Raw genomic sequence first — 16913 nt, forward strand, 5'->3', positions numbered from 1 at the left:
AATTCCCAGCTTTACTTAGACGTAGATTCATAATTTGAAATTTTGTCCCTTGTAATATGGTAACCCCTCTTTAGGCAAACAGTCACTTTAATCTAACCTTATGCACTTGATACATGAGTAACCATAAAAATGGTTTTCATGGCACCAGTCAGCCATTTTGCAAATCATGGAACGAGTCATTGACAAGTACACAACACCTGTCAAAAGCAGGTATGGGATCCACAAGATGAAATGACAAACTTAAACCCAGGATACATGCTTACAATAAGCTTAGATATTTAAACCAAATTTGACCCCACATCATAGTTTTCTGTTGAATCCATGATTTGATCCTTAGCAAAGTGTGAATAGTATAATATCACTATCAGCTGGTACAGACATTGGCAAACTGTAAGGTGTATTGGAAATAGGATTGCATAGCTTTGTATTCAATATACATATTGAAAGACTCGGAAATTAGAACACATGTTACAATTAAAAGAAACATATTGGAAATACTGTAAGATTCAGTATTTCCTGACGTATCAATTCCTGACGAAATTATGTCTACAAATAGCATACATGAAAAAGGTGTTTGTGCATATGATGAGCATTTGAAATAGGGGCGGTGGGGTAGCCTAGTGGTTAAAGCGTTCGCTCGTCACGCCAAAGACCCGCGTTCGATTCCGTACATCGGTACAATATGTGAAGCCAATTTCTGGGTCCCCCGCCGTGATATTGCTGGAATATTGCTAGAAGTGGCTCACTCACTCACTCACTTACTCATATGAAATAAACGCCCAAAGTTAGGAAATAACGGGAAACGTACGTCATAGCATACACTTCCTCCTGTATTTACGTTTATTCCAATGGTATTTTATAAGGCATTTGGTCCCGTTCATCAAAATCAGTGGTTTATTTAATTACAGTGCAATTAATGACATCTACATTGCTTTAATTACATACTTTCAAACGCCGTTGTTTGAAGTTGAAGGGACATATCTAAATACTTCGAGTTACCAGACATTCGACACAACCTAAACCGTGAAGATCCGGGATAGAATTGATCTTTAGTAACCCATGCTTGTCGTACGAGGCGACTACCGGGATCGGGTTGTCAGACTCGCTGACTTGGTTGACACATGTCATGGGTTCCCAATTGCGCAGATCGATGCTCATGCTCTTGATCACTGTCTGGTCCAAACTCGATTATTTACAGACCGCCGCAATATAGCTGGAATATTGCTGAGTGCGGCGTAAAACTATTTAAACTCACTCACTCGACACAACCGAAAATGATGAATTAAGAAGGTATATGCAGTGACCTGGTGTTTACCTCGAGACAACCCTTATTTTGACACAGTTAATGTTAGCTCGAGGAATAGTTTATATATTGTTGCAGTCAGCCAAGTGCGTGTTCATACCAAGCGCCGGGCACCTCTAAACAAGTGCATTCCCCGTTATTGCACCACGCCTGGTAAGTCAGTGTTATCGCCAGCAGCCGGCGTGGCGTCACTGTGCGGGATTTTCCTTAACCGATCAGAAAGCAGCTAAATCAGGGACAAAGCTCTGTCCAGTAAAACAGTTCACTATTAAAATAGTGAGTGGCGAAGAACCCTCAGGCCAAGTGGAGAGGCAATATCAAAATGTCAGATCATGTGGGCAGTGATTAAATAATCGGGGTCAACAATTTACAGTGTGGTTACTCCACTTGTTACACCGTTGTTCATCTAATCTCTACACTGTGGGTCACAGTGACAAGCCTAGGCTTCATATATTGCACCACACCGAGACACAACTCCGCGACAGGGTATTTAACACTACAGCTCAGAAACTGTTACACAAATGAATTGGGCTTGCAGCTTGACCTCGCGCATGTCATCGTGACCCTGGCTTATCATGCACCCAAGTACAAAGGTAGGGTAAATATAGATGGTATGTTAATGGAATTGAAAGAGATTATTACACGAGCAAGGGTTGTCATACGTCTTACACGAAACGAGTGTGAAATGTTGTATTGCCCGACTGAGAGCAAGGGCAATACACAATTTTCCACGAGTTTCACATAAGTCACATGACACACTTGCTCGAGTGTAATAATTTCTTAATTATCCATTTTATTCATGTACATTTGTGCAGTAAAACAAGGGAGCAAGTGTGGCGGTCCTATTCATTGACGTCACGTTCAATTGTTAAATGACGTCACAGATGACGAAATACTGAAACAATGGTTGCTAGGCAAAAGACATAATTATGATATATATGAGACTGGCTATGTTTCACCATATGGGTAATAAATAATTGTACAGACTGGAACAAAGGGAATATATAGATGGTATGTTTATGGGAGTGTGTAGCTGTACAATCTGGTACAAAGGTTGGATAATCCAGATGGTGTGTTAATGGGATTATATAATTGTACAAAGGGTAAATATAAATGGTATGTTAATGGGGGTATATAAATTATGCAGACAGGTACAAAGGGTAAATAGAGATGGTGTGTTAATGGGTGTATATAACTGTACAGAATGGTGGATAAGGTAAATATAGATGGTAATGTTGTATGTTAATTGGGATATATTATTGTACAGACGGCTACAAAGGGTAAATATAGATGGTCTGTTAGTTGGGGTATATAATTGTACATACTGGTACAAAGGGTAAATATAGATGGTCTGTTAATTGGGGTATATTATTGTTCAGACGGCTACATAGGGTAAATATAGATGGTATGTTAATGGGAGTATATAATTGTACATACTGGTACAAAGGGTAAATATAGATGATATGTTGATTGGAGTATATAACTGAACAGGCTGGTACAAAGGATGACTATAGATGGTATGCTAATGGGAGTATATAATTGTACAGACCGGTACAAACGGTAAATATTGATGTTATGTTAATTAAGGTATATAACTATACAGACTAGTGCAAAGAGTAAATATAGATGGTATGCTAATGAGAGTATATAATTGTACAGACCGGTACAAAGGGTAAATACTGATGGTATGTTAATGGGAGTATATAATTGTACAGACCGGTACAAAGGGTAAATACTGATGGTATGCTAATGAGAGTATATAATTGTACAGACCGGTACAAAGGGTAAATACTGATGGTATGCTAATGAGAGTATATAATTGTACAGACCGGTACAAAGGGTAAATACAGATGGTATGTTAATGGGAGTATATATCATTGTACATACTGGTGCAAAAGGCAAATACAAATGGTATGTTAAGGGGAGTCTATAATTGTACTGACCGGAACAAAGAGTAAGTACAGATGGTATGTTAATTGAAATATATAATTGTACAGACGGGTACAAAGGGTAGATACATGGTGTATTGGTGTGAGTTAATAGGTGTATCAGATAGTACATACTGGTACAAAGTGTAGATACATGTAGTATTGATGTGTGTTAATAGGGGTATCAGATAGTACAGACTGGTACAAAGTGTAGATACATGTAGTATTGCTGTGTGTTAATAGGGGTATCAGATAGTACAGACTGGTACAAAGTGTAGATACATGTAGTATTGATGTGAGTTAATAGGGGTATCAGATAGTACATACTGGTACAAAGTGTAGATACATGTAGTATTGCTGTGTGTTAATAGGGGTATCAGATAGTACAGACTGGTACAAAGTGTAGATACATGTAGTATTGATGTGTGTTAATAGGAGTATCAGATAGTACATACTGGTACAACGTGTAGATACTTGTAGTATTGATGTGTGTTAATAGGGGTATCAGATAGTACAGACTGGTACAAAGTGTAGATACAGACGGTATTGATGTGTGTTAATAGGGGTATCAGATAGTACATACTGGTACAACGTGTAGATACATGTAGTATTGATGTGTGTTAATAGGGGTATCAGATAGTACAGACTGGTACAAAGTGTAGATACAGACGGTATTGATGTGTGTTAATAGGGGTATCAGATAGTACAGACTGGTACAACGTGTAGATACATGTAGTATTGATGTGTGTTAATAGGGGTATCAGATAGTACAGACTGGTACAAAGTGTAGATACAGACGGTATTGCTGTGTGTTAATAGGGTATCAGATAGTACAGACTGGTACAAAGTGTAGATACATGTAGTATTGATGTGTGTTAATAGGGGTATCAGATAGTACAGACTGGTACAAAGTGTAGATACAGACGGTATTGATGTGTGTTAATAGGGGTATCAGATAGTACAGACTGGTACAAAGTGTAGATACATGTAGTATTGATGTGTGTTAATAGGGGTATCAGATAGTACAGACTGGTACAAAGTGTAGATACATGTAGTATTGATGTGTGTTAATAGGTGTATCAGATAGTACATACTGGTACAACGTGTAGATACATGTAGTACTGCTGTGTGTTAATAGGGGTATCAGATAGTACAGACTGGTACAAAGTGTAGATACATGTAGTATTGATGTGTGTTAATACGGGGACCAAATAGTACATACTGGTACAAAGTGTAAATACAGACGGTATTGATGTGTGTTTATAACGGAATCTTATTGTGATTGGTGAAAATATACCCAGACATCGTAATTAATCAATATCTATAAAGTAAATATTCATGTTTGTTCATTTTCGAATCAGTTAAGATTAAAGCGGTGGGTAAATATAAGAATTTCGTTATCTGAGTGTGTAGTTTTATGAGAAAACATACATTGGTGTATATTTCCTGGTTGGAGACGCTGTTGGTTGATACGGTAATAAATACCTACATAAAGTGATTACAGAACATTATTTACCTTCAGTTAGAGCCATGTCCAGAGTTAACCGCCTCGAGATGGTCCAAGCTCTTCTTCCTTTGGTCTTACGGGTACGTATATGTCCATTTTAATACAAAACCTACAATTTATTCAATTGTTGTGATTTTGCACGGATACTAGGTAATTGTCCATGGTTAATGAATGACACAGAATCCCAATTGTGCTGATCGATGTTCATGATGTTGATCACTGTATTGTCGCAGAATCGAATATTGACATCATGCAGCAGGAATATTGCCGAGTGCAGCTTTAAACACACAATCAGAAGCAAATGTCTCTTTTTTTGGAATTTTTAGAACAACATTAAACAGCCATGTCCGTAAACAGATGGCATAAAACTTTATGACTTTTTAGCCTATTGGTTTAAGCTTCAGTCCGTCACGCTGAAGACCCAGGTTCGATTTCATACATGGTACAATGTGTGAAGCCCATTTCCGGTGTCCCCCGCCATGATATTGTTGGAATATCACTAAAACCGGCGTAAAACTATACTCAGCCACTCACTCGATGTATCGTGATCATGTTTGGTATTTGAACGAAGATCCATAACAGCCTTCTCATGTGATCTCAAGGATTGTGTCTGGAATCCTGTTTATCCGGCTTGGTTCGCTGCTCATGATGCCATCCACTCTTTGACTGACAAAAAAAAAAGTTGATTATTTACAAAACGAAATTGCATAACAGAAACTTCAGCCGCCGCGTAGATTTAACGTCACTAACTTTCTGAATTGTTTTCCAGATTAGTAAAGAAGGCAAACGAAGAGACACTTACTGAAGACAAAGTTTGGGACATCAACCCCAGAGATAAGTGTTGCAATGTGTGCCCAAGGTTTGAAAGACAGCTAGCAGCAGGAAGGTTGAAGCGAGACTCCCACAGGTAATGGCCGAAGAAAGTATCTCATGTGATCAAAAGAGATTTGCGTTTGGACTTAATATTCATTTCTATGTCTCGCACCCTCAATTTCTCCAGTGCTAAGCCTGCACCAACTTTGGGATCCATTCCCATAATTCTTGCAATCTCAAATTTCCCGGTCATGATGACCTTTTGCCATTTTGATTGGCTGCGCTATTTGCTCGAACGTACCAATCATAATGCGAGGTACAAACCAACCTCATTGAAATGGCTTTATGAGTAACATGGCGGCGAGTTCCACTATATATACTCTCCCAAAAAAGAAACGCATCATGAAAATAGCAATTTCATGTAGCAATGAATTAAAACGTCATTCATGTTACAAAAGGTTTTGCTCTGTTTATGAGTCCTATGGTGTTTATGGTTTGAAACATCACACCAAAACGCACCATCAGTAAAATACCCGTATGTAACAGCATGATTTTCAATTTCGGCGTGTAGTGTCACAGAATACACAATTCACATGCAATGCACGCGAAAGTTGGGGATCAGATAGTCTCAATGATGGGTATAAAAGGTTGATCGCTGTCTGTCGATTGTTCACTGTATTTGGAATATTGTTGACGAACGCAAAATGCCACGTCTAAGTGAAGCCAACCGTCATATCGCCATTGGTTTGCTTGAAGCTGGCCAGTCTCAACGTGCAGTTGCCCGACGCATGAATGTTCACCAAAGCACCATTTCACGGCTCTGGGAGAGATATCGCCGGCAGAATGCGGTAGCAGATGCCCCTCGTAGCGGGCTACCTCGAGCGACCCCTGCGGCGCAGGATCGCTACATCCGGGTACATCACCTGCGTCATCGAACAGCTACGGCGACCAGTACCGCTCGACAAATAACCGGATTGAGGAGGCTTTCTGCACAGACCGTCAGGAACAGGTTGAGAGAGGCTGGTTGACGTGCCAGAAGACCTTATTTTGGCCCCGTGCTTCGACAGCAACATCGTCGACATCGAGTTCAATGGTGCACCAACGTTCAGGCCTGGAATCTACCGAATTGGCGTAGAATCTGGTTCAGTGATGAATCACGATTTCTATTGGAACGACGCGATGGAAGAATGCGGGTGTACAGACGTCGACGTGAACGTTTCGCCGACGCTTACGTTCCCTAGGTGGACGGATTCGGCCGGGAAAGTGTTATGATGTGGGGAGAGATCACCTGCCGTAGGAGAAGTGATTTGGTGATGATCTAGGGCAACCTGACAGCCTAAAGGTACTGTGACGAAATCCTACGCCTACACCTCCTTCCAATCATTGATCGCCAGAGGGAGTTGTTTCAACAGGACAATGCCAGGCCCCACACAGCACGTCACACTAGAGACTTCCTCCAGAACCACAACATCAATGTGCTCCCCTGGCCCTCAAGATCACAGGACTTAAACCCGATCGAACATCTGTGGGATGCCCTGGACAGACGGGTGCGACGCCGTAACCCTCAGCCCCAGACACTTCAGCAACTCGCACAAGCACTACTGGCAGAGTGGGCTGCGATTGGGCAACACGAGATTCTGAGACTTATTCGTTCGATGCCGAGGCGATGCCGTGCAGAACTGCCCACGGTGGTCACACGAGGTATTGACTTCAGCGCCACCACACGTCTCCATGTGACACTCAAACTGACTTTCCTCGAGTTGGTGCCAAAGACGGATATGTCTGCATTCCCAGTGTGCAATTTCGCTATATTTCATTGACTCATAACGCCTACAAGATGTTTCAAAATAAACATTAAAATACAGTTGAAATTTCTATATGCGTTTCTTTTTTGAGAGAGTATATAATCAAGTTTGCGATAAGTTCAATGTTGGCTCACTAACTTCAACATGCAAAAGAAAGCCAGCCCACAAAAATCTTTTTAAAGGAAAAGATGTCACCAAGTCCATTTAGGACACTAGGTGGCTTTGGTTTTTGGGTTAAACGAGTTACCCCCGAGTCCTCTTTCCGCTTTCCTTTATTAGACATTCGACATTAGATTGGTTGAAAACTGTTTAGGGCGGGTAAGTTATCCCAACTGAGGGAATGGTCCTAGGGCTTCGTGTAGCTTTACCGAAATATACCTTCAAGACTTAGAGGATGTAGCACTCGCGAACACTGATGCATCCCACGGGGATCATCTGCAAATGAATTCATGTCTTTCAGTTATGAAATGAACCGTGTTTCCTGGTTGCATAGAACGGACATGGACAGACCAGTCGTGACAATTTCAGAGCTGGTCGTTCGTGCCAGAAACCTACGACTGTTGGCTCAAATCCCAGATTGGCTGTGATTATGTTTGCCTATTTGTTCAGACCTATACATGTTCGTTGTTTTACTTCTGGCTTTTCGCCCATATTATGCCAACACTCCAGGTTATAATTGAAATATTGTTCTTTTAAAAAAAAACATGTCATAATCATCAAGAAGGGACTGATGATCTAAGACGCTACCGTTTGTAGCTCTGGAAGCTATCGGAGTCGCATTCTGTGGTTTCATATGTGAGACTAATTCTCATCCATAGCCATAATGGATGGATCTACAGAAGAGGTTCTGATGTTGTCTCTTTGTTTCCCTATTAAGTTGTGAGAAACATGTACATCATAATACAAATGATCAGAGCGAATTTAATCTAACTTATCACAACTTATTTACACATGTGTATATGTGCGTATTTGTATTTGTATTATTCTGAATGTTTGAAACAAATTGCAATTTATGTATTAGTGGTTTGAGTTGAAGTATTCTTTGAGTGCTGGCACTTCAACCTCTTGATATCATGTCAAACACATTCTGAAATCAACTGAAAGGTGCAGAATTGTTTGGTCATTAGTCTATCTGATAAATAAAAAATCTTTGTCTGACGAGAGCTTTTTCATTTTCAGATGTGATAATGACACATCGAGAAACATCCAACCAACATCATCATCTAACATCACTTCCAGCGAGACTACCAGACACAGGAAAAAGAGAAAGATTTCAGAAACTGAGACAAAATTACCAGCCCACAATGCTAACAACGAAAGGCATTTTTATGACTCACACGAAACGTCCTCGGGGAAGGGAGAAGATCATGTTGACTCAAGGGAGAGTATCACATGCTCATCTCTGAAGGCTGCCATACTGAAGACCTTCTGGAAACAGTTCTTCTGCGCGATGGGGCTGAGGTTACTGCAGTATTGTACATTCTGGATCACAAACCCACATTTCATGATGTAAGAAAATAGTAGCACACCAGACCAAACAGTGGGCTGATTGTTTGTTACGCTTTTTTATACATTTTATCAACTTTACCCAAAGATGAATAAACAATGTATTTTAAAAGTCAATGTAACATATGTTATATTTCGATTACGCTTTTTTAGTAAAGTAGAGTTTCTAGTACTTTTGGGGTCGAGTCCTATCCGGGATTCCCCAGCACACAAAGTTAGTGATCTAATCCATTCAGCTTTAGCCACCGCGACTTTCAACAAAAGATGGAAGTCTGACAACTGGTAGTCTAGTCTTGCCCCACAAATATCAAAAGGGTCAAACTTATTTTGTCACTTTTCACCTGTGACTGGTACGCGTGTTCTAAACTAGTTATCAAATTTGGAAACTATCTATATAGAGATGTAACAATGGAACATCTGATTACTATTATGATGATAACGATATAATTTGGATTAGCTGTGATAATCACTTACGAAGACTGCAACATGATGGTTCTACCGTGTAACAAAATATATCAGTTTCAGTTTAAATAATTAAGCACGTACATTTTCGACTTATATTAGTACACGATATTTCTACAAAACCTTTGGGAATAGTTGCAGAAGTGTCTCATCTCCGTCATGCTTTATGGAACAAAAATGGAAAACTGCAAGCTGATCACAATCCTGTTAGCCTTTCTTTGTTATGTTTATATTGTTATGTTTTGTTTATTTACACTTTTCAAACTTCAGAAAATGATATGTAACAATTGAATTATACGTTTGTCTATTTAAAGAAAGTATTAATGCAAAGTGACATTCATATTTCAGATTTCTTTCGATGGACGTTGCTGATGACCCTTCGTCAAGAGTGTGTGGACGGGGGTGACGTTTCTCTATGAACATCGCAGCACTTCTAGTACTTCTTGTGACAGAGGGGTCTCTTCTTTCAAGAAGGTAACGAACATGCATTTTTCAATAATGAAGCTCTGGAACTGCATCTTCGGGCATCACTCATGAACATCGGTATTCAAGAAGGTAACGGAAATTTAGCCTGATAGTCACAAAACTCTTTCGTTTATGCATGGTGACAGGGGTCTTCTGTATGAACATCGGTATTCAAGAAGGTAACGGAAATTTAGCCTGATAGTCACAAAACTCTTTCGTTTATGCATGGTAACAGGGGTCTTCTTTCCCAACATGGCTTATTCAATAATGAAGCTCTGGAACTGCATCTTTGCATTTTAAAATAGTAAACGTTTTCTATGTTGGCATCTATAAGTCCTTCGTCACTCAGGCACATTCCATTTCGAAATTGGCGTAGCCCTCAAGAACCTCCACACCCTCGGCCATTAAATCCACAGGTGCGCCTTTCTTATCCCTTCAACACTGTCCTCTTTTCTCAGGAAGGTGGGCTCTTACTGCAATATCATGCAATAAAAATAATTATCACCGTTGGTTTGAATCCCGCTTCGTCTTGGTTATGATATCTCGGCGCCCTTCCCGTAGCTGTATAGTTTACAAAAGCGTACACCTTTAAGACCTACATTACTTCTCGCCTTAAAATAATTGGAACACTTTTTAAAGCGGCTTTTAAATCAGCTCTCTCTAACCTTAACCAGCATTAATCTACATTACTGTCACACAAGTCTTATACGCTGCTGTTTCTTCCCAGGCAATGAATCTCCACTGGAGGTCAAGGAAGAAATATTCCATGGGCGAAATGACCAACTACATGTCCAGCGATACTGAAACCATCGCCTACCATCTCACCCATCTTACAGAGGTCATATTCACGCCGATTCATTTCATTGTCGTCTTCTACCAGCTGTTCAACATCCTTGGTCCATCTGCAGGATTTGGCCTCCTCGTCATTTTGCTCATAATGCCCATCAATACGTACGTCGCTGTGAGGATGCAATCTCTGATTGAAGAGAACTCTAAACAGAAGGATGAAAAGATGAAACTTCTCAACGAGGTCCTTACAGGAATGAAGGTATTTCGAAGTTAAATGATGGAGATAATCATCTAAAATGTTTTTGAACGAAGGTATAGCCTGATTGCAAAAGAAGTGGCTCCGTTGCGAAATCATTTTTTCCTGCTACCTTTCACCATAGTCACATTTCGTGGAGACAGAGACATATGTGCCATGACTAAATGTAAACAAGAGGACGGAAATATGCACCTGCAAATGTGTTCAATATGTATTCACTTTATTGAAGACATGTGGCATCATAATATTCAAATGTTGGTCATTTCCTTGACAAACGCTATAACTGCATCCTTATTAGGCAAGTGATCTTGAAGCCCTTTGTGTGAATTGTCCAATCCTTAAAAATTATAGATTAGCGCATACTTATATTACATGTAAGTATCCTGTTGGACACCAGGGCAGATTAAGACCTCAGTACCCCAGGAGTTTCCAAATCGGCAACAACCAGAACGAAGATTCCAGTGCAGAATAAGTCCCCAGTACCCCTCATATTTACTAAATAGGCAGCAACAACAGCGAAGATTCCAGTGCAGAATACACCCCCAGTACCTCAAGAGTTACTAAATAGGCAACAGCAACAGCGTAGATTCCAGTGCAGAATACACCCCCAGTGCCTCATGAATACTAAATAGGCAGCAACAACAACGAAGATTCCAGTCAAGAATACCTCAAGAGTTATTAAATAGGCAACAGCAACAGCGTAGATTCCAGTGCAGAATACATCCCCAGTACCTCAAGAGTTACTAAATAGGCAGCAACAACAACGAAGATTCCAGTGCAGAAAACATCCCCAGTACCTCATGAGTTACTAAATAGGCAGCAACAACAACGAAGATTCCAGTGTAGAAAACATCCCCAGTACCTCATGATCACCGTTTTAGTGACAATAAATGGGATTTCAGGGCAAATTAAGTCCCAGTTACCTGAGGGGTTTCTTAATAGGTGACAACAACGGATATGTCTGGGCGGAAAATGTCCACAGTACCTCAGGATTTTCTAAACAGGTGACAAGATGGGGTATCTCAGGAGAGAATCAGTCCCCAGTACCTCATGACAAAAACTGGGCATCAGCCTCTGTCAGTTGACAGCATAATCTTTTGCTTCTGCTTTTAGAAATGAAATTTCCTCGATCGTTTGCATGATGAAGCTGGAATACTGCAGATGTTGGCAAGAATAACATTATATTACGTGACGGTTCACATGCTAGTATTTCTGCTGCAATCTTGTGACAACGACATGTTTGGAAACACCACTCACAACGTCTTTTCTCCCAAGGTATTGAAGCTTTATGCTTGGGAGAAGTGCTTTGGAGACAAGCTCAATGCTGCCAGAGAAAAGGAGTTGGAGGGCCTGAAGCAGTTGTTGTCTATTAGGGCATTCAGCATCTTCAGCTGGAACGCTGCACCTTTTGTGGTACGTTAACACATTGTCCAGATAGGTACCAGTTCCAACTTGAAGGAATATAGGTTTCACCAGAAACGGTCCCTTTCAGAGGTTACAATATGCCAAATATTTTCCCATTGACATCTACGGTAAAGTTATATTTTTTATAATCGAAAAATAACTAAGCTACCAACAGTTATTACATGTATATTTCTGGATAGCCCGGCCTCAAAGAAGCAATAAATAAGTATGATACCGTTTTCGAGAACAGGAAGCTAAACAGTCCCACACATAGTGCCCACCGGTTGAAAATAACTGTGGTCACATTCAGTCCAAGTCTTCATGTTATTAACGAAAGAACTTAATTTTGAAAATTTGGTAAGTTTTAAATACTGGATTGATGTACATTTAAAAGAAACAAAAATCTTACACAAAATCACCCATGAATCACAGCTTTCTGATGATTCTCTCTGTACGGTCACACGGCCTGTGACTCTACAAATGTATTTTCATACTTTAGAGACAAACCTCGCCCATGCTCCCCATTGCCACATATAATGCGTAATCCAAAATATACTTACGTTTGTTCCATTCTACCACTTTCTGAAAGGCATTGTGTACCCATAGCTTTTGGCCACTGGATCCGTGTCAACTTACATTTGTTCGAGGGGTTCAGAAAGTATGTGGTCTAGACGACCAGTTTTTGGACTCTTGTACTTATGGGCGGCTGAGTGCGCTGACGATTGGGTGCCTCTTGCCAAGAGTGTGGGATCCATCCCCAAAGTATCAGGATGTGTACATTACTAAGAAAACATAATACAAAATATAACATATGTTAAATATATACATTTTGACCCTGTTTTACATCAAATCTTTGAAGGGCTTTTAGACATAGTGAATTTATAGAAGATTAAGAATGGCAAACTTGGATTTGGAGGAGTTGATTTCTCGCAATTCAAATGAATTCTCCGTATCAGCTTGTCAATTACACCCTGATTTTATATCATACATTCGTACTGTTATCTCCATTCCTGAAGAAAGTCAGCTTTGTTGATGGTACAAAATAGGAGAAACGCTTCCGGGAACCTCATACATCAACATTTGGAGCAAGTTTGCCCTATATTTGGTGTTGCTATAAGTTCAAATCATTTAACGTATTAACAGGAAGCCCTAATATCAGTCACAGTTCAGTTCCATAACAATCTCTAGACATTTTCCGTTATTTTTTAATAATACAGATCACGTGGGCCCAATATCTTCCTTCTAGGTTTAAGTCTGAATTTCAGACATAGTGGTCGAAACACCAAGTTTTATTTCCTTACGATCTTTTCCCCTTGTCTAGATTTCCATAGTGATGTTCTGTGGGTTTTTCTACTTGAATGGAGATAGTATTTTGACCGCTAAATCAGCCTTCGCCATAGTGTCTCTGATGAACATCCTCCGATATGCCATAAACCAAACACCGGAAGTTGTCTTCGATCTCATTAAGGTAAGTCTTTTGGATAACATTTCGAGTATTACACAATAAAGGGGAGAATGTATGACTGTCAACTTCTTTATCGTACACTCTCAATTATTGTTTGCTTGCTGGAAGCAAATGCATCTATGTCCACGTTATACAAGACTCTTGATATGGATGTGCAACTTCTATATTATTTACAAACGACGTTTCTGGGCTAATACTTGCCCCTTCATCAGGTGAATGACAGTCAATAGTTACAGAGGTATATATAGTATGTACAGGAAGCCACAGAGTTGTTTTACAAAGGTATGTATAGTATGTACATGAAATAATAAAGAAGTTGTACATCCTTATCAAGTGTCTTGTATTACCCTTCCAACTTCTACATGCCTATCAAACATCTATGTCCACGTTGCAATATACGTTTTAGTGCGTTTAATTAATATGTCTAATCTGCCGTAATGTTATCGCATTCATAATGCACAGATGTGGCAGAATTGTTTGTTTTTTTGTGTGTAGGGTCACCTTAGGGATGGGTTGGGTTCAGTGACGTCAAGCATTCATGAACGCTGTGTTCTATGTAATTACTATATTAACACGATGATAATATATCAAATTTGAATTTCCTTCTTTATTAGTGAATTATATCACGATATCAGTTTAGGTGGAAAACATGGAATCCAAATGTACCCAGATCTTGTAGAAGTCCTAATGCTCCTCTGTGCTGACGACGTTATTTTAGTTTCGGATACTGTGGTTGATTTACAAAGTCAATTAAATATCTTAGAAGGCTATACTAAAGAATGGAAGTTAGCAGTTAATTTAAGCAAAACAGAAAGTGTGATAATAACAATGTTGTGGCCATGTAAGACTCGTGGCGTTTCCGGAACATTTTCTTCAAAACGTATATGTTCTATCTACATCACCAATGTAGTCACGTTGATTACGAGTAAAATGCCGAGTTTCACAAAAGACAAAATAGGGAAAGGAAAAGTGAAACGTATAATCGAGAAATATATTTTCCAGTGGAAGGAAAAAATAGTGTGCCTATGAAACTCTAGTTCGTTCCAGACACAATACTTCTGTGGATATTAAACTAACATCCTAAAGTCTCAGTATGTTTTAAACAAACATTTATGAACACCGTGGAATATAGTTAATAGCGATATTTCTTAATTATCACGTACCATCGAGTGTCAATAAAGGGACACGTACATTTCAAGCATATCTACTATTGTATTAATCGTTATATCAATTTGTAACTAGGGGGATTTAATTGAGCATTGAAATCAAGTCAGATAAGTTACTCCCTTAATGGCACGCAGGCAATGTATGTATTTATGACACAAATCATTAAGACAGCTGACAAGCTAATTTGTCCTTCAACGATAATGTACATTTTCTCAATGCAATGCTGATTGTCAAAGAGACGCGATGTGAAAGCATACATCAATATATTGATTTTATATCGTGTGTGTGTGGATAAAAGAGCAAAATAGCTAGTTGTATTGCGCAACTCAACAGATGGTAAGGACAAAATTTCAATATCATTGACACGGAAGAAATATTTGTATACCACAAATCATTAAGACAGCTGACAAGCTAATTTGTCCTTCAACGATAATGTACATTTTCTCAATGCAATGCTGATTGTCAAAGAGACGCGATGTGAAAGCATACATCAATATATTGATTTTATATCGTGTGTGTGTGGATAAAAGAGCAATATAGCTAGTTGTATTGCGCAACTCAACAGATGGTAAGGACAAAATTTCAATATCATTGACACGGAAGAAATATTTGTATACCACCGCCTGCCAAGATAGAAAAGAGGAAGGCAGTATTGTCTAGCAAATATTGGCAGTGGTTGCTGTATGCACCAGCTGCATGTAATTGTACTGGAATTGACCGTTTTGCCTCGTTGTGTACTAACTTAGTGGGGAGATGGCCTGGCAGCCAGAATAATGTGCAGCAACGTATGTCCATCCATATTTCATGACTCCGGGCGATTCATTAAAATATAAAAATATAATTCGTGATTAGGGTTTGCAGTAAGCAAACGTTCATATTTGGTGAATGAGACAAGTCATACAGTCTTGTTTTGAATATTATGTTCGGAACATATTTCATGACTCCGTATCTAAAGCCCCTAGCAAGAGCAATTTATTAAAATTAAAAGTATAATGCAACATCACGGTTTACGTGAGTGAGTGAGTGAATATAGTTTTACGCCGGACTCAATAATATTCCAGCTATATGGCGGCGGTCTGTAAATAATCGAGTCTGTACCAGACAATCCAGTGATCATCAGCATGAAAATCGATCTACGCAATTGGGATACGATGACATGAGTCAACCAAGTCCGCGAGCCTCACCACCCGATCCCGCCAGTGGCCTCAGCATGGGTTGCTGAAGATCAATTCTAACCCGAATCTTCTCAGGTATCAGGGTTTTACGGCACATAAAAGCTGATTTCTTGACGTTTGGAAGAGTATTGTTATTCTTAGAAAAGCTCTCATTTCCAGGTATATTGTGTTTGTTTGTTTGCTTTCATTTAATGCTATACTCAGTAATATTCCAGCTGTACATAATTGGCGTCTGGACCAAATAATCCAGTGATTCTAATTATATTAAATCATTTGGTGACATTTATATGTAAGCCTAGTTTGTTACATGTTTGAATTACACTTTCTCAAAAACGTCCCATCCGGGATTTGAACCCGCACCCTCAGTCAGGCACCTAACCCCCCAGGTCAGTCGCCTAACCCGCTCACCCACAGTAATCCCAAATATAACATATGTTACATTTGACCACTTTCTAAAGCACACTTTCTGGCATTGTGTATTCATAGCCTATTTTGTGTATGTTTTGAAATGTTGTGGAAATACACTTACATCATTGTCAATTTAAGTCCATTATCCTGGCAAGTGTATTTTGTCATATACTCATGCCAATAATGGTTGTCACCCCCTTAAATTTTTTAATTGGAGAGGGGTGGGGGTGAGGTGTGTGTGGGGGGGGGGAGTGTGTGTGTGGAGGGGTGTGACAATCATTATTGGCATGAGTATATGTGCCAAAGGGTAATAACACGTAACCAGTGTGCGAAATGGCCACTGGCCTGCTAGCTAGTTGAACTGGCTAGTGAATATTTCATGGGTTCATTTTTCAAATATATCACTCTCTCTGACTTGTTAAGTTATAATGCACTTTTAAATCATGCAAGATTATGGTCT

The 16913-nt window shown here is 39.5% G+C and overlaps 2 protein-coding genes across 3 annotated transcripts in view; both read left to right on the plus strand.

Annotated features, from left to right (window-relative positions):
* Positions 1–1737: 1737 nt before the first annotated feature.
* LOC124258031 lies at positions 1738–8880 on the plus strand. The gene is made up of 4 exons (XM_046692107.1): positions 1738–1896; positions 4754–4818; positions 5508–5645; positions 8536–8880. Exons 1-4 carry the CDS (start codon positions 1879–1881, stop codon positions 8867–8869), a joined length of 555 nt encoding a protein of 184 aa, XP_046548063.1. The 5' UTR covers positions 1738–1878; the 3' UTR covers positions 8870–8880.
* A 791-nt stretch (positions 8881–9671) lies between these two features.
* LOC124258029 (multidrug resistance-associated protein 1-like) overlaps positions 9672–16913 on the plus strand; it is a 35816-nt gene continuing 28574 nt past the window's right edge. For both annotated transcript variants that reach the window (XR_006893484.1, XM_046692104.1), the window contains exons 1-4: positions 9672–9879; positions 10517–10837; positions 12110–12247; positions 13560–13706. Coding sequence is in view for 1 of the 2 variants with exons in the window: in XM_046692104.1 (XP_046548060.1) it covers positions 10520–10837; positions 12110–12247; positions 13560–13706 (603 nt within the window). In the remaining variant the exon portion in view is untranslated. The remainder of the gene's footprint in view (positions 9880–10516; positions 10838–12109; positions 12248–13559; positions 13707–16913) is intronic.

This window comes from Haliotis rubra, unplaced genomic scaffold (genome assembly GCF_003918875.1).
Source record: "Haliotis rubra isolate DU_JTF1 unplaced genomic scaffold, ASM391887v1 Scf68, whole genome shotgun sequence".
In the NCBI taxonomy this organism is placed as follows: domain Eukaryota; kingdom Metazoa; phylum Mollusca; class Gastropoda; order Lepetellida; family Haliotidae; genus Haliotis; species Haliotis rubra.

What these genes read in the sequence shown, in the direction of transcription:
- LOC124258031 (XM_046692107.1), top strand. An exon ending in TTCTTCCTTTGGTCTTACGG is followed by an intron (nt 4,819 to 5,507) that starts GTACGTATATGT and finishes ATTGTTTTCCAG; the next exon opens with ATTAGTAAAGAAGGCAAACG. An exon ending in TTGAAGCGAGACTCCCACAG is followed by an intron (nt 5,646 to 8,535) that starts GTAATGGCCGAA and finishes TTTCATTTTCAG; the next exon opens with ATGTGATAATGACACATCGA.